The sequence below is a fragment of the Aquila chrysaetos genome, chromosome 3 (genome assembly GCF_900496995.4).
Source record: "Aquila chrysaetos chrysaetos chromosome 3, bAquChr1.4, whole genome shotgun sequence".
Classification (NCBI taxonomy): Eukaryota; Metazoa; Chordata; class Aves; order Accipitriformes; family Accipitridae; genus Aquila; species Aquila chrysaetos.
The window spans coordinates 32,143,565-32,166,989 of record NC_044006.1 but is presented as its reverse complement, the minus strand read 5'-3'; the positions used below and the strand labels follow the sequence as shown (position 1 = coordinate 32,166,989).

Here is a 23,425-nt window from a genome sequence, read left to right as displayed (position 1 = left end):
TAAAGGCTTTAATAAAAAAGGGCTTAATAAAAGCTGTTGGGGAGTAGAAGTTTATATTTTCTAGATAGTTTGAGGCCAAAGCTTACTGTGACACTGACCCACACTGGCAGTGTCAGCCCTTCCAATTCAACTCTCACGTCTATCACCCTCATGAATAGTTGAGAGGCTCCATGTGCTGTTTCTAAATTGCCTTTGGCCTTTCTGGGAAAGAAATGGCCTTCAGAAGTGCAAATTGATTGACTCAGTTCAATTAAAAATTAATCTAAACACCATAAATCTAGGTTTTACCTCAACAGAATTTGAATTAGCATCATGCTATATCTAGAATAAGCAAGATCAACTTATACCATGCACACCAAAACCACGCTCCTGGAAATACTGGCTACTGCTCCTTGGTCACAGAATAGGCCTGGTATTCAGTATAGACTATTAAAAAAAGGAAACCTCAACAGACTTTAGTTTGAAAATGCCTTTTTGAGGGATTAAATACTTAAAATTGCAAGTGGCAGTGTTTTAACCTGAGTGTCCTTCCATGAATTTGACTGTAATTTTGCTAACTGCCCTTGCTAACGAAGCCTTTCACATGCACAAACCCAGCCATGAGATTAGGGACTCGGTCTCCTCATTTATCAATCATCTGACTTTGTAACATTTAAGTTGTGATTTGAATAGCATGAAAAAGGACATAAGTTTCAGGAGAAAACTGTTTCTCCTTGTTCAAGATACACATGCTTTTGGAATGAAAAATCATCACAATTGTTGCTGAAACTCTGAGTGTTGAGAAAAAAATGGCAATTTTTGTGCAGAATGTTAGAAGTTTCAACAATTTAAAAGGTGTTATGAAAGGCTGGTTGGGGTTTTTTTAGAAGGTCGTTTTGATATTAAAAAGTAACAATTACTACATGCTTCACTACAATTCCTACATAACATTTTTCTGTTTAGAAAGAAATGTCCACCTTGGCTCACAAGAGACAGCTCACAGCAAACCCGAACGGGTAGCGCAGCACACGCCAATGCCTGGAAAACCTGCCCTCTCGCAGGTTTGTTCCCTGGGACTTTAGGGGCCCTTCCAGAAGCCTCTCCCGTGGGATCCCCGCCACCTCACAGCCATCTCTGCCACTTTTCTTGAGACCAGCAGAAACTTAGTTATCTTTGAAACCTCTTGCCTTCTGGTTGAAATTAGCCAACGGTCCAGAAGCTGCTGAAAGAGGAAAAAGAGACGCTTCTCGTGGAGTTCACATTCCCTTAGGGAAAGGGGACTAAAAGCATATACCAGAAGCAGATTTTCAAAAGATATGTTCAGCTACTAGTTGTTGAGAGTGAGGAAGTCTCACTATATAATCCTATGACCTGCGTAACAGGTGAACACGATCATTCCCTCTCACCCTAAAATATTTATTCCTACATAAGAAAAAAATCCCTAAAAATGGAAAACTGCTAGTCAGGAAGGATCAGAACCACGTTTATCACTTCATGTGTTTTATGATGAATCTGACTTTGCCCACACCTGACTTGGGAAAACTAAAGCAGGGATCCAAATGGCGCGCTGCACACATCACTAAGGGAAGGAGCTGCTTCACCCGCTTGCTGCTTTCCCCTCTGTATTTCGTGGGCGAGGGAATGCCCAGAGAGGCCGGGCACTGCGCTGCCAGGGTCCCTGCGCCGAATCCTGCACGAGCTGCCTCTGCTCAAGAAGCCGACGCGGGCCAAGGGCTGCCATAACAGCACTAATGAACGGTGCCTCACCATTAATTGTTACGCTATTGTTAGTTACAGCCTTCCATGGCTGTTTTGCTGCATTATACATGTGTATATAAATATATATGTATATATACCTTCAGCAGCTTTTGCTTAGGGGTAGCTAGCGATTAGGCCTCCTCCCGTCTCATTCGAGCATTGCGCAGGGAAGGAGAGGAGCTGCCCCTGTGCGTGGGTCTGCAGTTCCCCTGCCTGCATGCCAGCACCTTCTCGCCTTTGACTCTCGTACGCTCCCAGCTCACTCTGCTCTGACCGCTCCCAGCTGGGGAAAGCCGCACTGCTTTGGAATACGTTTACAATTTGCCACCGCTTACGTTTCCCTCGGAGGCGGCCAGGTTGCTGGCAAGCAAAACGCACTGGCCTGAACGATTAGCAGGGGGGTGCACCGGCCCCCCGGTTCGGTACGAGGGGCTACAGGCTCTGCTCGCTGACAGCGCGCTCCTCCCCACGGCGGACGCCCCGCAGGAGGCGGCCGACGCGCGGAAACAGGCGTCGCTCCCGCTCCCCGCCACGGCTAACGCACCCTTGAAAGCGCTTGCTGCGCGTCACGCGGTGCCCAGGCCGCGGGGCAGCCCGCTTCCCTCCGCCCGGACAGACGGGCGGGCGGACGGACGGGCGGGAGCCATGCTCCCCGTCACGAGCCCGCGTGACATGCGCGACGCGCGCCGCCCGCGTCCCCCACCGCCCCCACGCCACAGCGCCGCCGCCTGGCGGCGGAAGTAGCGAAGTGGGGGCGCGGGCGCGCAGGCGGCCGGCCAATGGCGGGCGGCTCCGCTCGGAGGCCCCGCCCAGGCGGCCGCCGGCGGGAGGGGGGGCGTTAAAGCGGCGGCGGGGCCGGGCCGGGCCGGGCGCGGGCCGATGGAGCCGGCCGGCGGCTGCTTCCTGTACTACGCGTACGGCAGCAACCTGCTGCGGGAGCGGCTGCTGCTGAGCAACCCCTCGGCGGCGCTCTGCGCCCTGGCACGCCTGCAGGTGCGTGGCGGGGGGGCGGCGTGGGGCCGCCGCGGGTGGGGAGCGGGGGCCGGTGGAAGCCCGCTTGCCCTGGTGGAGCCGCGCGTGGCACTGGCTCTGCTGCACGGAGCCCGGTGCTGCTGCAGGCCGCCCGAGCCCTCCGGCCGGTAACGGGGGCGGCCGTAGCACGGTCCGGGGGGCGGGTCCCGTCGCCCTTAACGTCGCAGCGCGCGCGCCGTGACGCGTGTGGCTGCTGCCCTCCGCCAAAGGAGTGTTTGCGTCATCCCTCCTCTGCGGGTCTCGTCTTACTGGGTCTAACCGAGTCCGTCAGCCTGCCAGCCAAGACCCCACGCGTGAAGAGTAGTGAAAGCTGTGAACCTGAAAATGCCAGTAGCAGGTGCTCGGTTGGGTTTATGGGACAAGTTTCTGGCAGTTTTAAAAGGATGATGCTTTGTTAAAAAATCAGAATTCCTCCTTCCCCTCTGCCACGCTGGTTACGAGTGAGAAGCCCTCCCCGTGCTGTGTGCCGGGCGGGATGCAAGCTTTCACCCGGTACCGCATGCCTGCAGCTGACGCCTTCCTACGCCCTGGCAGTTCTCCCCCCGCCTGGGGTTATTACACGTTAGTGTATCAGCTCGACTTTAACGCAGACTTGGAATTAGGAGCTCATGGTCATTAAGCTGTTGATGTACAGATCCGTACAACTGGAAGGATCCTTGGAGGAGCGGAGCATTGATTGATACCACTTAAGGATGACCTGAAGGTTCTCTTGGGGTAACTGGCAGGAAATTATCTACGTTAGAGTGTATGAAGAAGTCCCCAAACCTTGTCATTAATAAACTCCCTATAGTCAGGTACTTGGTGTCTCTTGGGACTATCAGCCTGGCAACTGAGGCCTGCTCCTGTAAAGTGCAAGGCGCTTACAGATGCCACTGAGGAGCTGCACGTGCCGAGAGCCCAGCACCTTGCAGGATCAGACCTTGGAGGCAAGCAGGAAAGCAGTCGTCTTGTGCGCTTGTCTTTGAATAAAAGCAAGCCCTATGCTTCAGCTTTTCCTCGAGGTTTTGGGTAGATTTTCAGGTTACACAGTAAGCGCCTCTTGCCACGCTGCAGGTTAGCTGTTCAAGAGCTGGCAGTCGGGCACTAGCTTTTCTAGCCAGCCTTTGCCCGATTGCTGCGCTCCCTGCTAACACCGGGTGGCTTCGCTCCCTTGCTTCGAGCTGGAAAGTCGCTGATCTTGGGAGTGAGGAAGGGCACAAAGGTCGGAGCTGATTTCTGTTAATTGCTCTAAGGTAGTACCACTAAGTCGCCTTTAAAAAAAGGAAGAACAGCCTGTAAACAGAGTACTTTGGATGCTAAAGTGAAGTATTAAATTTGCTTCCCTCTGTTTTTACTTTTAAAGCTTTGTTAATCTTCAGCCAAAAGCTGTAAGAAATGGGATGTATGACAAGCACAGAAGGGGTATTACACTAGTACTTAGAAGGGCCAAAGACCAAGTTCTTGGCCCAAGAAAGTATCTAGTGTGTTTGTTCCCTCTTCCCTGCAGTGCCCGCTGCAGTTGCCTGCGTGGCGTAACGTAGGGTTTCCTGCTTCTAGAACTGGAGCTAACCGCGCTATTTCTGTGCAGTCTCCGTTTACCTTCTTGGGTGGTATCTGACTGTTTTATACGCCTCCTTGCAGGTATTCAGTGCAGGTCAGGTTGAAGAAAATATAACTGGAGGAATAAAATAAAAATTGGTCCGTTTGGTTTTTTGTTTTTTTTTTTTTTTTAAGTAGACTGCTGTGAGCATACTTGGCTCGACAGGAGTTTTTCCTTGGACTATTTACTTCCGTGCATATTACTCAGACTTGACTGTCTGGCGGGGTCTAGTCCGGAGTCCTCCTTGCACAGTAATCCAGTGACCCGAATATTGCAAAGCCATTTTGCAGCAGCTTGTTGAATGGTTGATGACTAGTGTGTCTAAGTACACTGTTTTCTAGTAAAATTAGTTTAATGGGGAACATTTATGGGAAAAGAAGATGACTCTATTGACAGAGTAAACAGTATGGCTTTGCCAGGCTGCTGATTATCACTTACACACACACAAAAAAAATTAGCGTTCTGATCAGTGCTGTGTGTAAGCCTCCAACTGCTCAACTTTTGCAACCTTTTCCCCATATCTGTTAGGACATGTTACAAGAAGGTAATGAGTCTCAAAAAGTGAATATTAATATGCACACACTTATATTTCAAATTAAAATTATCTTATAGCTTAAAGAGGGTGATCATGAGAAATAAGCAAAGTTGTGGGGCTGTACAGGTTTGGGTTTTATTTTTGTTGTTGTTTTTAATCCTTTTTGCTTTTGCCAGACTTCGTTGTTGTGGTTAAGCAGGTAGTCTTCCTTAAAGTTTGGTAGTGGTATTTTTTTTCTTTCCCTTCTCTACTGCTAGGGAAGGATCCACAAATTGGCTAACAAGTAGGAGAGGAAACTGAGTGTATGGAGTCAGACGGGAAATTATACTAGAAAAATGCAAGAACCTGTTATTCTCTTTTGCCTATGTAGTAATATTTGATATTACTTGTAAGAAAAAGAGATACTTGATTTCTAAAATAATATTTCAACTTGCAAAAACCTGAATAAGCTCACTCAAGGAGGCATACACCTTGGCTTAAAATTACCCAAGAATGTTTCAGCTGAGTGATGAGATGGCACAAAACACTGGAAAATACACAGGATGGTATTGGGCGGTGTGCATTGGTACATGAGGACAAGACCCAAAGCTCACCATCTTGTAGGCTTTACCCTTACTATCTTCCTGGACCCTGCGTGGTAGTATTTAAGTCTTATAACAGCACCAAAAGCTGCAAAGGAATGGGCATCTGGTAGGCATGTCTTTTGAGGAATGAGAAGGCGGTAGTAGTCAGTTCCCTCCTTCAAGGTACATGTCAGCCGAGGGCCCTTCAGATTGTCTAACGGGAAGCACATCAGCAATCCTGTAACTGCCAACCTGGACAAAAGTCAAGCTGACATTTCTTCAGCACTACTGTGTTTACTGTAGAATTGGGTATGTGTGCTACTCTTGAAAAAGGGCTACCTCCACTTTCTTCTCACGGCTAGAAATTGTTAGCTAATGTTTAGGCCAAACTACTAAGAGGTTTGGATGTTGATCCAGGTCTCCACAGACCAAGACTTTTATCAGTAGTGCTCTCTGCCAGAACTCTCTTCCCTTTGTCCCAAGGTTGCCATTTCTCTTGGGGAGGTGGAAAAGGCTGACTTCAGCCCCTCATGAGATGGGAGCTGGATCAGATCCTGCCTGTCCATTCTTCCTTCTGTGGCTCCAGCCAATTACTTGTACACTTTCCTTTAGGTGCCCCTCTCATGTCAAGAATAGCCAACAGCCCTTATCTGAAGTGGAAATTGATTCTCTGCATTGGTTTCATTTGCAGGATTTTAAGCTCGAGTTTGGCCATCATCAAGGCAGGACAAGTTCTGTCTGGCATGGAGGTACAGCTACCATTGTTGAGAGCCCTGGAGACGAAGTGTGGGGAATAGTGTGGAAAATGAACACTAGCAATTTAAGTTCACTGGATAAGTAGGTGACTTAACTTTTGCTGTCTTCTACTATTTTAGAGGCCAATTGAAAAGTTGTAGTTAATTTTTGGTAAAGAGCTGTGTGGAAGCTTTGGTGTTGGAATCAAGAAGATGCTTTGGATTTTAATATGTGAATTTCACTTCACAGTACATGTATTGACTTCTAACACATTTGTGATTAAAATGGCTTTGTGTTCAAGCTAAAGTTACTTAGGGGTATTTAGTAAGGTGTGGACCTTGATTTGGACCTGATATATTGGTCAAGCTCCTTTCTTTTTTAATCCCTGTCCTCAGTGTCCTGTCCCTTAAATTACTCAAAACTCTGTATTTGTCCTGTGACACATTTCCCATTGCTTTAGGGAGAGTTTCCTTTGAGATTGACATCAGTTTCTGTCTCTATACATCTGTAGACTCCAATTGTAGTGGAAAAGGAAGGGATGAGGACAAGAATTGCAGAAGAGAAGGAAATCTTTAATACAGGCAAAGGAAATCTTTAATACAGGCAAAGGGACATTTTGAGGAAGTTATTTTGCATGTCTTCTGAGGATTCAAACTTTTGTGAACTTCAGGTAGATCCAAGCAGGGAGCTGGGGTGGCTTTATTTTTCCCTTCGAATGGGAGAGGCTGCCTGCACCATTCCAATGCATGGTGGAGAATGTTCTGCCTGTGCCTGATAATTAAGACAAGTTTAAGTCAACCTGAGCAAGTCATTCCCAGGCTGAAGTCTGGAGGACCACCTGGCTAAACAAATCAAGGAGTAGCATAGCTTCTTGCAGGGTCTAAGGCAGGACTTAAACTTAATCTCCAAAACTTTGGCCGGTGTCGTGTTTATTGCAGCTTTCAGGATGTGCCTGCACAGCATGGTGCTTCTGGTACACGAGGATCATTTGTTTAAAGCAATTCATCACTATCAATTAATTCCAGTAGAAATCTGGGCTAGTGGAGCTAAGGAAGAAGGGCATATTAAACCCACTGAAGGCATTACATTAACACAGTTCTCCTGCCTCTGGTGCTGTTGCAATTTTGGTTATGGCTGCACTGTGCTGCGTAGACATGTCCTTATAACCTTGGCCATGAAACTTGCAAGTTCCAACTTGCTTTTCATTGCCTACAGTGAACCTGAAACACAACAGAAACTGTTGCCCAAGTTCTGTTAGCACATCATGGGAAAGGGTACTCTCAGCACTCTCAAGTCCTGGTTGGGAGTGTTAGTCCCAAGCAGGAGGGCATCTAGCTGGTATGCTTCTGGTTGGGGAGAGCTTCACATGTCCCTGCTTTATTATCTCCTCAGTTTCCCCTCTGTTGCTTACACTAGCACTTACCTCCTGGTCCCCTTTCTGCTGACCTTTACTGAAGTCTCCTGATTTACCATGCTTCCCTAAAGCGAAAACTTCAGAAGTATAAAGATGCTGGCTGGCAGCATCTGCTTTGATAGTAACACTGTGTTCCCCTATGGAGACAGCATTTTGTATTTTAACTTCTAGAAGTGTTGTTTACATACTATAGAATTGCACATCCCTGGCATTTCTTTGACAAACTTTAATGCTGGCTAAGATGCTAGAGATTTGAGTGCTACACCATCACCAAAACCTGCAGGATGTACACTAGCATTAAAGATTGATTTTTCCCAGCTGCCTCACTGATGCCATGAAGGTGGACTGCAAATGGAAGGAAACAGGATGTGTTCTTGGCTTTTATAACAATAGTCAATAGTGTGCTTCTAAGGATTGCTACTAACCAACTTGAAAGAGCTTGTGTGTGTTCCTGCAGAAGATCTTGGGATTCTTTGGCTGTGTACAAGCAGATATATTTGTAAGCTCTCAACCAAGTTATTTCCTGGAATTTCCATGTATCAAGGAAAAAAAAAAATTTTCACTATTTGCCCCGTCCCACCCCCCCCCCCCCCCCCCCACTTTTCCTCCCCTAGTCTGGATAAAGAAGTCTGTGCTTTGTTATCCAGAAGCAGAGGAGGGAATGTGTAACTGATGCTGTGTGTTGTTGGTTGAAATACTAGTGAAACAACGTAATACATAGAAAACAAATAAGGGAGGGGAATCTTTTGCCTAGATGGCTGAACTTTTTGGCTTCAAATGCATTTTGGTGCTGTCTCGTGGTCAGATTTTTTTTTTTTTTTTGTCCTCTGTACTTCACAAATCTGTAAGTTACAGACTAAATAATGACTTTTCCTCATATATCCTAGCTATGGACATTACTTAACTTAACATTTTTCTTGCTCTCACACACCCATGTGACTTATTTTGCAGTCTGTTGGTCTTGAATCTGCAGTTAGCTTCCAGTCTCTACTTGCACTTAACCTAGTTACTCACATAACATGGCCCGTGTTATGTATGTTAAATAACTTGAAATGATCTTTCTTTCAAAGAAAGATAAGTTGTCAAAATGACATTTTGACGAGCAGCATTAAAACTCATGTTATCACTCATATCTAAAGCACATCTAAAGTTAATTGTGCTATGAAGTCTGTCTCGTATTGCTTAACCTTCTCGTTTACTTCTTACTATTTCTTCAGACTTATTGGTGGCTAAATGCTAATGGTTAAAGACAAGAAGTAGCCTTGGTTTTGAGTTTGGTTTTGTTTTCCTAAGACAGCATAGCATGATTTTGCTAATAAAAAAAGCCAAAATGTTTTTTGCCCTGATCTAACTCATTGTTGCTGTACACATCTTGTGCAAATTAAAGGGTCTCTGGGAGTATTCATTGGAATGTGCATTGCAAGAGTTGTGTAAGTTTCCCCTTATTCAAGTGTAACACAATGGGCAAGATAAAACTTTGTAATTGTTTCATTATCTGAGTGGAAGGTAATGAATGATGTGTGTCTGGCTCGTTAATTCTGATAATCTTGGTTGTGTTTCTCTTGTAGATTACCAGACGTGCACAGTAATTAATTCACAAGGAGTATTCTCTCTCTAACTTTGCAAGTTAACCACTAGTCATCTTTCTTACAGAGCTGAAATGATAAAAGTGAATGCTGCTGCTGCTTTAGAAACTTATTTTTGGATATGAAACAAGTTTGTACAAAGTACTGGAATATGTTTTGCTTTCTTTGTTTTTCTTTAAGTCTGTTAACAGAGCAGACCACTGTCCTGCCTTGAATTCTGTTATAATAAATGCATATGTTTAATTGCATGGTTTGTTTGAAAGATGCATCAGTTATTTGGCATGAAAGGAATACATGTCCTTTACAGGCAAGAGGGAGTTGAAGATGGCATTTATGTCCCAATAGAAGTTAATGTCCACACTCAAGCAGGAAAGGTACTGACCTGTCGAAGCTACCAGATGAAGGACTATGTCTGTGGTCCCCCTTCTCCTCAGTATAAAAGGGTAGGTGTTGTTGCATCACTGTAATTTTGGAGAGAATGAACAGAAATATATAATCAGTACTTCTGTCCTGTTTAATAAGTACTTTATTTAGAGTGGATGGAAGGCATGACTAACTAACATAAAGGTATAGCTTAATCCTTGTGCAATGTACTACTGTAATGATGCTCGCAGAAGATTGTTAGCTTTTAAAGGCCTACTAAACCAATTCTATTTTTTGGCTCAGTTATGCCTTACGTGAAGCCTCTATTTAACTCGTGAATTAGTTATGACTGACACAAGGATTTCTGAAGGATGTTGTTTACATATATGCAGCAATTCTCTGTTTGAAAAATTAATGTACTCCACTAAAAGGACAGAGGGAAGCTTCTGTGGGGAGAATACAGCGCCTGGTTTGTAGTCCCAAGGACGTGGATTATCCTTATTGTCTTATGAAGTATCTTGCTATCATTTAATACAGGAGTCCACCTGCCTTCTTTTACCAGATACATCATCAGTACATCACAGGACTTCCAGCAACATTGCAGAGCACTGCAGGGTTCCCACTTGATGGCTGGTGAGGCAGAAGTGTTTCAACACTGTTCTGCAACACACTTGACTATAGAGACACATGATCCAGTCACGCAGCAGGCCTGACCTGCTTAGCTTGTGAGATCTGATGCGGGCCTAGCCTCGGGTGGCATGACTGCATGTCTGGAATTGTGCAGCTCTTAGCAATTGCAGATAGACATCACTGTAACATGTTGGCTTTTTCTACTGAAAGCAAAGAAACAGGGCCTGAGCTTGTTAAATCCCCAGTGTGCCGCCTTCTCTTAACTGAGGAACTCGATCCTGTGAATCAGCTTCCAGGAGCGTAGCTAAGGCTGGCTGCTGCAGGACTTCTGAAGAGAAAGCTTGCTTAGAAAGCAGGCTCTGCTACTCCACAAACCTCCTCTCTGTCAACCCTCTTCCTGTCAAGACAAATCTTCAGGGCTTTTCCCAGAGTTAATACGTAGTCTGCTACTCTGTGTCAGCTCTCGCTAGTATGCTGTAAGAGCAGACCTCCAATTTTGGCAACTTTATCTAGCTAAACATTCCCTCCTGCTGTTATCAGGGTCAGTCGTTAGTTCTCTTCTTCCCCCCTGCCCCCAGCTTTTATTTAAGTTAACCAGGCAGGAGGGCTAAAAATTTAGTACAGGTGACTGCATTGGCACACAGTGATCTACATCCATCTACTGTTGTGTACTTTCTGTGGCAAAGTTCATCCTTTCTAGATGCCTCATCCTTGAATTTCCTGGCTGTTGAATGCATGAAAGAGTATTTACAATAGTGTCAGCTTTTAAAATCTGTGTATTTATCTATTCATTTCTATACGGAATTTGCTGGTGTCTCTCTCAAGTCTTGGCTCCTACAGCCTCCTCTTTTCCTCTCATGGTCACTTCTTTTCTCTTGCACCAATACTTAAGTTTATTTTGTATGTAGAAGAAAAGATGCAGTAATAAATTCTAAGGAATCTGTGCTTTTTTCACTAAGCTAAGTATCTGTTTCTGTTACTCCTATAACCTGTCTAGGTACTCACTGTTATGCTTTGGATTTGAATAGCTTAGTTTTAAAAATAACTTCGATAATATACGCTGCTTCTCACTCAGATATGATACTAAGGCTGGCTAAAGGGATAAAAAGTAGTTCTTGTCCTTGCTGGAAGAAAGAATGAAATAACTGAATAGCAGCTTAATTGTAGTCTTGTGCACGTTAGTAATGTCTCAGAATCTTGGGGGTATGCCTTGGTAGTTACAAGCCTTTTCAGAGTAATTTTGTTGACGCTATTAATGTCTTCAGTGGTCTTCCAGAAGTCTTTGGCTAACTTTAGGTACAACTAGCATTATTTGGGATTAATTCTCTTGTTACCTTAAGTGGTTCTTCCCGTACGAGTGAATGTTTGGAGGGGTCTGTCCTTCCTAACACTATTATTGAAGGCTTTTTTTTTTTTTTTTCTTTCCCTTTTGATTATAGGTTATCTGCATGGGTGCAAAACAGAATTGCTTGCCAGCTGACTATCAGAAGAAATTAGAAGCTATTGAAACTAATAACTATGCAGGGCCGGTGGCAATCATGGAAGAGATTGAAGCTGCTATTAAAGCAAAGAAGATAAATTCTGCATAGAATACCTCTGCACTTGCTTGGCCATTCACCTTGATTTAGATACCTCTCCTCACTGTGCTGATCAGCAGTTTCTTTATTTATCAAGAAAAGATGAGTTTGCTGTGCATCTACAGTAAGCCATTAGACATAATTTGCAGTCTGAAGACACACTGACATTGGTAACTTCTTTGCTTTGTATGTATAACTTGAGTACATGCTGAAGTTTTTGCAGACTTAGAAATTATCTTTCTGTAATTGTCATACAGTGCTGCACGCAAATTTGTGCTTTGTATCCTGTTTACTGACCTTTTTAAAAGAAAAAGGCAATCTTGAGTATTGGCATCTGTTGCCTTCTGAGGAGTAAGGGCTGCAGGATTAGGCCCTTTGTTCTTAAATGTTGTATACACAATTATCAAGAATTTCAAAAATTTGTTAGATGCAAAGTAGACTCAAAACTCTAAACCAAGACTAAACTTGTTCCTCCACTGCTTCTCTTAATGGTTTAAAGCCCAACCTCTGAAGCTATGGAGTTCCTGTTTCTGTTTACATAGTTAACAAAGAAAAGTAATATTTTTTTAACTGTCTCCGTGTTTTTAAGCGTTAGTCCAAAAGGCAACCCAGGCCTGAAGACAACATCCAGCAAAGGATCTCATTCAAAGCATAATGGCCTCATCCTTTCTATGTCTAGTAGGCGAACTGGTTGGGTATAACCAACAGATTTTAAGGAATTCATTTGAGTTAGATAATTCCAAAGTTTTTTAAACTACCTTTTTGACTGGCTTGTTGCTTATCTAGGCCTTGGTCTCATGTCCAGTGAAATCAGGAAGTTCTCCTGTGAGTCCTGGCGCATTTGTTTATTGATTTTGTTTGTCTATCAAACTCCAGATGAACAGATGTGGCCTCTTTTTTTCTACAGCTTTGACAATCTCCTGCAAAACTGGAAGCTCTTGTAAGGTTTAGAGTATGTATCTTCATGGTACTTGGCAACCCTTGTAGTTAGTTTGTGGGGGACAAGGAAAAATTGACAACCTGGAAGGTGTCAAACAACTGAACTTTGGCTTATCTTCTGTACAGTGTATTTTTTTTTCTCTTGACATGCAGAGGGGTGTGTGTCACTCTGTGACTGCTTAGATAAACCAATGACAAAGTAACAAACTTACCACGACTGCTCTGCATAAAATTTTTCTGTAAACTTCTGCCAGGGATGTATAGGTGCTGTCCTGATGTCATATGCCTGTTTCCAGAGTTGGGCACGGTGACTACAGTAGAACATGGTACTTCTGTATTAGCAATGTCTGGTCTGAAACTGAGTAAATAGAACTGTGATTACCAAACCTTTCCCCTGTCTGTTCAATGCATGCTTCAAGAGCATCAGTGTTGCTTGTGTAAGCAAAAGCTGGCGATGTGGAAATGTAACTGGAACTTCCATTGGCTATTTGTGTTTTATAATGGATATAATTTCACGATGGAGGGCAAAACTATGCATGAACACGCTCAACATCAGCGCCACTTCTTTTGCTTTACCCTTACCGCCACGCTTCTTTGGGCTTTTGAACTTTTACATGGGTTGTTTTACTCTTGCAAGAAGAAAACAGAAAATAATACCCTGACAGCCTCCGGGGGCGGCGGAATTGACAGAAGGTACTTGATGCCTCCCGTTGAGGAAAATGGCGGGAGCTCCTGCGGGCCGGGGGAGGGCCTCCGCCGCGCCGCTCTCGGGGGAGCGGGCCTCCCGCCGCGCCGGTGGGGGGAGGGAAAAGCGGCGCTCCTCAGGGAGAAGAGGCCTTCGGCAATGCCCGCGTGGGGAGGCGCCGCTTCCCGCCGCGCAGGCGAGGCCGTGCGTGGGGCGGGAGCTCCTTCCCGGCGGGCCGGGGGTGGGGGGAAGCACCCGTGGGCCGGCCGCCGCCCCGCTCCTCCCCTCGTCTCCGTCCCTTCGCCGCCGCGGTGAGTGCCGGGGAAGGGCCAGGAGCGGAGGAGGGTCGCCGGGCCCCCGCCCGCCTCGCTCACCACCGGCGGCCGCCATGTCGGGAGGGGCGGGGGGCTCGGGGCAGGCGGGGAGAGAGGCGTTAGGCAGCAGCAGGTCAGCGGCTGCCGCTGGGAGAGGGTTGGAGGGTGTAAATCTAAGTTTCTGCTTTTTGTAAACCGAAGTTTCTGTGTTGCCGCCCGAAGGGCTGCGAGGTGGAAGGGGAAGGGCTGCTCCCCGGCGGCTCCCGCTGGCGTCTGCCTCTTGGTGAACTTCTCGCGCTCCTGAGTGGAAAGTTTTGGGACTTTTTCCGTGTTTCTTCAGCAGGGGCCCCTCCCGCCTCCGGGGAGGAGGCTTCCCTGTGGCAGGCGGCGTCAGGCAGAGAGCGAGGAGCGGGGCCAGCGGTGCCCCAGCAGCTCCTCGGCGAGGGAGACAGCGCCTTCGTGCAAAATACAGCAGCGCTACCAGGAATAAATACTGTTACAGATGCTGGCCGGTGAAGTAATTTTCCTGAAGGCCGTTGGGGAAGGGTGCCGAGGGGCGGAGGAGGCGGGAGGGAGCGCCCGGCAGCCCGGGGGGAGGCAAGAAGGCATCGCTTACCTGCTGTGCAGCCCGCGCCCGCCTTGCCTTTCCCGTGAGCCGGACGGATAAAACAGTAAAAGCAAGCCATTCACTTGCCGTAACCCCGACTGAAGATCCGTATCCATGCGCTGACTCACGCGGGAGTCGTTTAGGCCTCGGTGCTTCGCTCCCTTAACGCGAAAGAAGCTGAGAGGGAGGCGGGAGCGGGTTTGCCTGCGCAGAGTTGGTGCCCTGTGGCTGTGGGGAGGGCATGGCACGGCACGGCACGGCATGGCATGGCGGCGGTCTCCCTCCACGCCAGCGTGCTGCTGGCAACAGCAGTTAACTTCGCCTCACCTTAATACTTAGGCAGTCCCCGCTCAGGACCCTTTTTTGATGGATCGATGAATGCACAGGCATGACCGGGAGGTGATCTTCGGCTGGTGGAGTGGCTGTAGCTAATTAGGTTTGCTGTTAATGACCAGAACAAAGCTTGGGAGGTAGAATTAGGAGAGCTGTGAATATGTGATTCCATCAATTGCAACTTTAATTGTAGAATTCACTGCAGGTTGAATGTGAAAATAGTAAATAATAGTAGAAAAGCAGTTACATTTTTTAGATATACCAGTAAATTGTTCCCTTCCTCCTCCATTTCTAAAAAAAAAAAAAAAAAATCCCCAAGATTTCTCTAATAGAAGAAAATTTCTTTGCTTCTTAGTAGTGGTTCCTTCTTATCTAGTAAATGTTTTCCTGAAAGGAGTTAGCAGGAAGGCACATAAAATCTTTTTGACAGGGACTTGTTAACTAATCTAAACGTTGTATGTAGAGCTCCGTTTGTTTAAAAGTAAGCTGTTTAAGAAATGTAGCAGCAAAACCTGTGAGGGGTACGAATAATTCTGTAAAAGCCTGTGCCTTTTAAAGAAAAGCTTGTGAGTGTACCAGGTGGAGGCAGAAATAATTTCTTCTGTGTTCTTATATATCTGTTGCTCTTCAAACAACTTGGGATGGCTACAAAAGCTTATGCTACAGTCAAAGGAGAGAGAGAGGGGGGAGGAAGGGAAAATCACAGGAGGATGCTGATCTCAGTGACCCCAGAGCAATGCAAAATCGCATGAGTTGTAATGGATTTACACTAGTGTGATGTTAATGTATGCCTCCCAAGGCATTTATTGACATATGTAGCATCGATGATGATAGTTACACAGAGATTGTAAACTGGGGTATGATGAGTGTGTTTTAACTCAGTACAGGGACTCTGTGCAAGCCGTACCAATGCGCCATTTCTGCTATAAAAATAAAAGGCTATTTTTTAGTACCTCTGGGAAATACATTGCATCACTTCTCATCAAAACATGCAGACTTTTTGTGTAGTATATGTGCCCATTTGCTTCTAATGGCTACACATTTTTTACTGTTCTTGAACTATGTAAAATAGTTGAAGTTCTTTTAAAAGTGAGAGCTGCTGTGTGGAAATACATTCTTATTCATTTGTTATAGTCAAAAGACTGGCTGCTGCGGCACACATGCAATATGATGTGGAAAATCAGTTTCTTTTCTGTGTCTCCTGGTGATAGCAAAAAGTTGAGTTTAGACAGGCCTGACTAGGTTACCGTTATTAATGAAAAAGCATGGCAAAGACTCCAGTTCTCCCCTTGTTGTAATAACTCTGAAGTGAGGTGGCTAGCACTGCAAAATAGCTTTTCTCAGGAAACAAATCTGACTTGGAGACACAAAGGGCACAGATTTTCATGTGAAATGGGGCACTACTTTCATACAGCTACCTCTCGAAGACTAATTGCATTTTGAATACTATGGACAGAAGGCTATGCCAACAGGAACTCCACTAGCCCTGGGCTGGGACTGAGGCTTGTGTGTGTGCTTTGCTATTGTCCTGCCAGAGCTGGCTACTAGGTGCTGTGAAAATCCTGAAGATATTCCAGTACTGGCTGCTGATGGCTAGGTATGTGGCATAGGGCTTTTTCTCACAGGCAATTTAGAGGAATAGTTTTTGTCAGAATAGCAAGACTACAGAAGAAGTAATATTGACTGAGTTTTCAGCTTTTCAGAAATACTCTAGCTTGGTCTTAAATCAGCTGCTTTAAGGGACGTTTGTTAATTAATTTGCTCCTTATATTGCCTTTACTGCTTCATCCTGCGCAGTCTACTTGGAGCAGTCAGCTCAATGAGGAGTGAATTTCCTAGTTCACCCAAAAGTGGTAATGTTTTTTAGCTATTCTTTAAGATCCTTCAGCCCCTATATCTACAGCTTTTATAGTTGGTAAGACCTTGTTGTGATAAACCAGTATATTCTTCACTGCCAGAGGACTTGCAGCACTGGAAGTTGAATAGGCATAGCAGTTTTGTTAGAAGAAGAGCAAGGAGATTTTAGTGAAAAGAGGATGTGAGAAGGGCAGGGCCAGGAAACATAAAAATGTATATATGCTTGCACAATGCTGAGAATAGAGGGAAGTCAGAAGAACCACTAGATAAAAGTGCCAGTGCGTTCATGCAGGGGCCATCAATGCCACTGCAGCTTATTGACAAGGATTATACAAAACCTTGCTGTAAGCACTGGTACTTTTATCATACCTCTTACTATGGCAAATTTCGTTTCCTTTTTTCATTTCCCTCCTTATCCCTGGCCTGATCCCCATCTTGCTTCCTCTTTGTTATTCTAAGTTATGCAGGCTTATGATATGCATCTCTTGCCACACTTGCTGTTGCTTCTCACATCCCTTCAATCCCCATTGACACTTCATTTGGCCAAGGCCCTGTCTCTCTCTTCTTTGCCTTTACAACTGGTGGGTGAGCACTCTGCTCTCTCGTTCTTTTTAATTCCTGGTAGTCTGTTTTCTGTCGTCTTCACTTGACCGAAGCTGCTGTCCTCAAAATGGCTAACTGAATTTCATCTCCAACGTCACTGGCAACCTCTTCAGTAAATCATTGTTTTTTATTTTTCCCTCTCAGGAGCAAGAAGTCCATTCTGTTCCCACATAAGAAGCTTTTCCCCATAAGTGAGTCTCCTGTCTTCTCCCCATCCTAGACTCCTGCTTTGCCTGGGTATCATCTCTCTTGTCTCTCTCCATTCCTCCTTCGGTGTTCTTTTGTTTCAGCTACTGTATCAAGCTTGCAAATCTTTCCCTTTCTCCTTCTGTACATACCTTTCTGTGTACAAACCTCAGTGGTAATGCTCATTTCTCTAAATAGATGTGTTCACAAGCCGTTGCTGTTAGAACAGGTGATCTGTCTTTACCATATCTTAGTAATATTTTACAAAGGATTGTAAGAGCCTTAAGGTGGCTTTCAGAAAAATTATTTTATTCATTATCCCTTTCAGAAATGGAACAGTTCCAGAAATGAGGCAGCAGTTCTCAACAGTGGATGTTCTTAGACCTTGGTCAGTGCACTGAGGTGTCTCACATTAATGTATGTCTTAGTCTTTTCTAACAGTGTCCCCATGACTGATGCCACATCAGTCACAAAAATTGCACTGGAATTGAATCCAGCATCTGGAGTGCCCAAGATAAGGCAAAGAACACTATGTGCACTTCAACTATATGCTTTCAATGCGTATTTTTAAGTTGCATAAGCATTTATCTTTAAACACACCAGATGTGTAACCTAGCATTGTAAAACTAACAGATCCTTCTAACAAGAGACTTGGTCCTTTGTAACCTTGTGATCCCTCACTGAAAGGACTCATGTTAAAGCAGGATGGAAGCTGGGACTCCTTCCAAGAGGTGATGGACTTGCAGATAAGTCGGAGACCTCATGACATGATCACGTTGGCCTCGTGTTTAAAAAAAAAAAACAACAAAAAAACCACCCAAGCAAAACAGAATCGTATACATCAGAATCTTACCTGCAGTGTGTTTCTCTCGGAGAACAAGCATGTTTCTCATGCTGATCAGGACTTTTAGGTGCTGTTGCACCTAGAACTGCTACTGTAGAAAAATTTTGTGTTTACTTTAGTCTGAGTAGGACCTGAAGTTTCTTCATGTATCTGATACACTTTGCTACAAATGTGCACATACCTGCCTTGCTCTTAACTAACATGTGGCAGGAAATGTTTCTGTTCCAGCACTGTTTAAGGTGTTCAGCTCCTCATCTGATGTGGCATTTTCTTATTCTATGGATGGTGGAAATTTCCATTTTTTCTTATTAAGAGACTGATGAAAATTGCTGTTTTCTCCAATTGCAGTTTTCTACTGGGTGGTGTGGCTTTTTTGCCTTAAAGTTAATATTGCCACTGAAAAATATCACTGAGTACGTCATCATGCACAGAATTCGTATTGCAAACTGTGAGTTCCCTGCTCGGCATTTTTGCTCTTTCTCCTTTTCTCCCCTAATGCTTAGCCTTACTTTATATTCTTTTTTGATTGCTTTCTTGTTTCTCTACTCTCTTGCAGGTCACCCTGTGTGAAAGGGAACATGCTTTTTCCTGCAGCATACGTATGCACACCCCTTCCAGTACCAACCAGGTTCTGTACTGACTTGGACTTAGTCAGATGCAGGGCAGGCATTTTCGAGACCTTCTGATCTTTCCATGTCTTCCATGTTCTTGTCCTTTTGTTGTATTTCTTCTTTCTTTTCTTATACTCTTTGTAGATGGATCTGAAAGAGTGAAGAAAACACTTTGTTTTGTACACATGACAGCACTTTGGTTCCTTATTATGGTTTCTTGGATGTTTGTCTCAGTTCTTCTCACAAAGTAGAAAGAAAGAAAATGCATTAGGATAATGTGGTCCTAGAATAACCAAAGCAAGTAGGGAACGTTGGGTAGATGCAGTATCTTGAAAGAGAAGGGTTAATATTTTTATTTCATGTATTTTAAGGTGTCTCTATCTCTTTAACTAAAAGCTTGCAAAAGCTTTAGAGTAAATGATGTTTTCAGCATTGTTTGGTCTTCATGATAGAGTTCATTTATGGAATGAGCTTTCTTGAACAAAGAGATGTGCCAGTGTGGCTTCTAGGAAGCTGAGTGACTCAGAAATCAGCCACTTCATCTGGTGGGTCATGTGAATGGCATAATGAAAGGTTGATTTGTCTGAGTAGATGCAGTCACTTACTCATGTGGTAAGAAAGTCAGATCGCTTGGTTACATTCCCTTTGGTTGAAAGAGTTTTGCAGTTTTGGAGTTGGCTGTGATCCAAAACAGTTGTGCTGGGGTTTTGCCTGGTCTCAGCCTTTGGAGGGCTTGACTTTTAATGCGGTTATCTGCATCTGTGCAGGTGAGCAACTGTAAGTTAGGACCTATTGGGTCTCCTGAAATCAGAGGAGCTAAGCTAGTTTGCCATGTGGTTCTAAGTGTAGACAGGTAGTATCACTAAAATGCAGTAGTATAAACCATGTCTTTCTCCAGGATCAAGCAGGAGAAGCTACATGGATTCAGACTGCAGCTTCTGGTATGGAAAACCCATAGAAGTTAGTTTGTTTTTGTTCCAGTAGCAGGTCACCTAGAAGAATCTGTGAGCTGGCAGGGCTCAGTTACAGCTTGCCAGGGCAGTGCTGGGGAGCATTTGGAAAGTTTGCTGGCAATGTAAACGTCTTGGGAAATTGTGAGAGAATTTTGCAGCAGCAGAGCTGGCACCTTTACAGAACTGTTGAAGAAGGGCTTTGTGTTTTCTTTTTATTAATATGACTGTAATCAGAATCTAAGAACATTCTTCCAAATATCACTTGACCTGCTGAAGCAACAGTACATTTTACCTGTTACTGGAGGGTGCCAGTAATTTGTGTAGATCATGCAAATTCTTATCGTCTATGTGGAGGTGACTGAGTTGTGATCTTGCAAAAAAACCTGCTTTTTGCATGGGAAATTATATGTGCAAGGTTTGTACCTAAATAGTACCTAAATGAACTTATTGTTGAATTGTAATTACGATATAACTTCATGCCTGCTGTATGGTATATTAACTGCAATTAAAAAAAAAACCTTAGTAATACAATAGAGAGCAGTCTGATCCTGATTCCTACTGCTTTATGCCTTGTAAAGAAAAATGGGAATAAATGGCCATCTAAAAAGAGCTCTCAAGAGCTGGTATAGAGAAGGAGGGCATACACAGCATATACATTTGTAGACAAGGAGAGAGCATTCATGCTAAAGAGTATGGTTTCTAAACATCTCTACAGCAATGAGAGGGTTTCCTGAGCCTGTAGCTGTCTGAGTTAATGATCATGTTGTGTCTCTAGGTGTACATACAGGGGCTGAGGTCAGGCATTCAAGCCTAAGTGTTTGCACAGGCTTTAAATTGGTATCTTCATTACAAGCTGTATTGTATGCAATCTCTTCCCTTTATGAAGTTGGAGGTGGGTTGGATGCCCAATCCAGTATTGAATATGAATTGTGGTGCTGTCTTCCAGGCCTGGTTCATCATATGGGGAAGAGTCTGTGAATTTAGTTATTCTGTGCAATTCCTGCTGAAGGAGAGGTACAGATTTTTTTGTGTGAATCACTAGAGATGGGATCTTGTATATTTACAATCACTTATTTCAGTCTTTTCTGTAACATTGTTATTTTTCAGATTCTGAAAAACTGTATTTTTAACTTTTATGGTTACTCACCTGAATTTGATGAGATTAACCAAATTAAACCAATGCAATGATATTTTCCCTGTTTTACGTGCTCAATAGCTTGAGGACATATGACGTGCTCTGTGCCCCTAAGTGGTGTAGTAGCTCTGAAATCTGCAGCAGCATTTTCACTGTTAGCATCATTTTACTCTTGGCTTTCTTAACAGAAACATCTGATCAGTGGCTTTCCCACAGTCTCACTACTGCCTCTCAAACCTGGTGCCCTGAAGCTAAATGCTTTTTCCTACTTTAGCTAAAACTGTCTCAAGAGTTCACAAGGCCTTGCTTACAGGGACAGTTATCATATTGGCAACAGTTTATACAGGGTCTGTTGTTGTAACACAGAAAAAGCAAAGTGAATTGCTACTATAAATTAATTCCTTATACAAAATTAATTGCTATGAAATATAATTTTATTCCATTTATTTACTTGTCCAGATATGTTTGGACAGATGCCCTGCTTTGTCTACTGAAACATGAAAAGCTAATAAAAAATATTAAATTATGCACTAGGAACAGGCAGTTAAAGCAAATGACAGTGGTGGTGTTTGAGGCAAGCTAGAGTAAAATACTGGTACAGAAGGGAGACTGCCTGCTGTAGGTATTTTTTTTCCAAAACCTGAACAAATAAATGGAAGTACCTGAGGAAGAAACTTATTAATAAGTCGGCCGTGATATTACGCAGAGGTTGGAAGTATTCTTCGATGGCTAATTGAAGGATGTATCTTCATAGAATAAGGTTTAAACTGAGGTTCTATACAATTAACTTTTTATAGGCTCAGTCATGTGAAGGACAGATTGCCTGTTTCCCCGAAGTTAACTCCAAGCTGACTTCTCACTGCAAATGGACAGTTTGTCAAAGATGAGTCTAGGTGGAGCAGCTTCTTGCTATCTCAGCTATGGAAGGCCAACTTTGTGCTAACTTGGAGATTTCCGTGGAAAAACCTCCAGGAGCAAGTCCTCCGTCCTTCATTGCTTTGCTGAAGGTATATCGAGAACTTCTGGTCAGTAGAATCCGAAACACACAGTGTTTGATTGACAACTTGATTAAGAATGACTACTTCTCCACTGAAGATGCAGAGATTGTTATCCAATTTCCAACTCAAGCAGATAAGGTATTCTTTTTATTTCACTAGCCAGCATAAGCTTTTTGTTACTTTCAATTTACCACTGGGTTTTATGGGCTTATCTGACAATTTTATGCCTAGTGTCTTTTCTAATCTTTGTTATTTTGGAGTTTCCCCACCCTGTTCCTTCTGGACAAGTGTCTCCAGCACATCTCTTTCCAGGACGGCTGGCACTGCTTGTAATGCCTGTTGGTAGCTGTAAGAATGAGCAGGGTGATAATTGCTGTTCTGTCCCCACAGCTGTAGCTTTGTCCTCTGATAAGGAGGTGACCACAGTGGCTGTTAGAGTGCAGCTAGCTACATGCAAGCCTTCGTTATTATGCAGAGTATTGCAAGGAAAATCTACTTTAGGATGCTGTGGGACAGATCATCCTGCTTTAGAGAAGGAGAGACAGAAATTAAATATTATTTTAGAAGTTAATGATTGTGTGTTGTCTATGTGCACACCTTCCCTTATCTTTAAAGACCTATGTACATTGTAAATGTTTGTATGGAAAATTGATATATCCTGGCACATTTGGGGTTTTGATTCATCTTTGGACATACACAGCAAAAATTATTTCCAGGTTTTTTGATAGGAGAAAATTATCACATGTACACAGTTGCTCTTTGCATCATGACTTAAAACAAACTCCTTATTTGTTTCCCTGACCAACCAGTCATGCAGCTTCAGAATAGTGTCACAGCTAGAGGCAGGCAAACCATAAAAAATTCAGGGACCTTGGACTTCACTAACAGTGCACATTTTCATAAAATAATCATTCTTGCTGGCAAGTTGAAACGGTAACACAGTGCTCACTCTGTGTATAGGGTCAAAGCTGAATAAATGTGCACTGTATGATCATCTCCATTTCTTATTGTTCAGCATAATATATATGATTGTTTTAACAAAGCTGAGGGGGGGGGCCATGCATCAGGAGTCTAAGCAGAGACAGAGAGCAGACCACAGTAGTGTAAGTGAAGTGGACTCTGTGGGAGCTTTCTGGAAGGCACAAAATTGCTTTTTAGAGCATACAAATTGTCAAAAAATACCATGTTTTTGCTGTGCTGTGTGTACCTCACCCTGCTTTAAGCTCACAAGAGACCACAGTCTCTAGAAACCCTTTGCCTGGTTTAGAACTGAATTCTTCATTTGTTTCTAGCAAGAGGATCCAGACATTCAAAAAGGGGCCCCCAGATGATTGCTCTGTCTTGCAGAGGGTTTTGTACTAGGGTTGCCGTGTACTGGTTGCACAGAGATCAGGCTCTGCCTTGCCTTTCGAGATAATGCTTAGGCATGAACTGCTCCAGCCACTGCCTGGTAGCCATTAATTTTAGTCACAGTTGCAGGCAGTGAGTCCATTGTACAAAGAGAGCCTACAAAATTGCATTGCTGTGTTAAAAGGAAGAGTTATAGGTTTTTGGATCTGCATTAAGATCCAGAGAGAGATTCTGCCTACCCTGCTCTGGATCTGGCTAG

The 23,425-nt window shown here is 44.0% G+C and overlaps 2 protein-coding genes across 14 annotated transcripts in view; both read left to right on the top strand.

The window, feature by feature from the left end:
* Nucleotides 1–2,553: 2,553 nt before the first annotated feature.
* GGCT (gamma-glutamylcyclotransferase) lies at nucleotides 2,554–13,076 on the top strand. Of its 3 annotated transcripts, none has more exons than XM_041122573.1 (5): nucleotides 2,554–2,730; nucleotides 6,138–6,283; nucleotides 9,489–9,624; nucleotides 10,107–10,177; nucleotides 11,614–13,076. In XM_041122573.1, the coding sequence occupies exons 1-5, from the start codon at nucleotides 2,617–2,619 to the stop codon at nucleotides 11,669–11,671; spliced, it is 525 nt and encodes a 174-aa protein (XP_040978507.1). In that variant the 5' UTR covers nucleotides 2,554–2,616; the 3' UTR covers nucleotides 11,672–13,076. The 3 variants fall into 3 exon arrangements, with proteins under 3 accessions (XP_040978507.1, XP_029864097.1, XP_029864095.1); XM_030008237.2 differs by having other exon boundaries at nucleotides 10,082–10,177; nucleotides 11,614–11,701; XM_030008235.2 differs by lacking the exon at nucleotides 10,107–10,177 and having other exon boundaries at nucleotides 2,557–2,730.
* A 514-nt stretch (nucleotides 13,077–13,590) lies between these two features.
* The window catches only part of NOD1 (nucleotide binding oligomerization domain containing 1), a 29,875-nt gene continuing 20,040 nt past the window's right edge, over nucleotides 13,591–23,425 (top strand). For 7 of the 11 annotated variants that reach the window (XR_005932100.1, XR_003922602.2, XR_003922603.2 and 4 more), the window contains exons 1-2: nucleotides 13,829–14,201; nucleotides 21,616–21,954. Coding sequence is in view for 8 of the 11 variants with exons in the window: in XM_030008234.2 (XP_029864094.1) it covers nucleotides 21,739–21,954 (216 nt within the window). In the remaining 3 variants the exon portion in view is untranslated. The other 4 variants (XM_041122565.1, XM_030008229.2, XM_030008230.2 and 1 more) reach the window with 4 other exon arrangements.

Excerpts from the sequence above, each read along its gene's own strand:
- GGCT (XM_030008235.2), top strand. The coding sequence starts at position 2,617 with ATGGAGCCGGCCGGCGGCTGCTTCCTGTACTACGCGTACGGCAGCAAC. Across the intron at positions 2,731-6,137 it reads GCGCCCTGGCACGCCTGCAG|GATTTTAAGCTCGAGTTTGG; the intron begins GTGCGTGGCGGG and ends TTTCATTTGCAG. Across the intron at positions 6,284-9,488 it reads AATTTAAGTTCACTGGATAA|GCAAGAGGGAGTTGAAGATG; the intron begins GTAGGTGACTTA and ends TGTCCTTTACAG.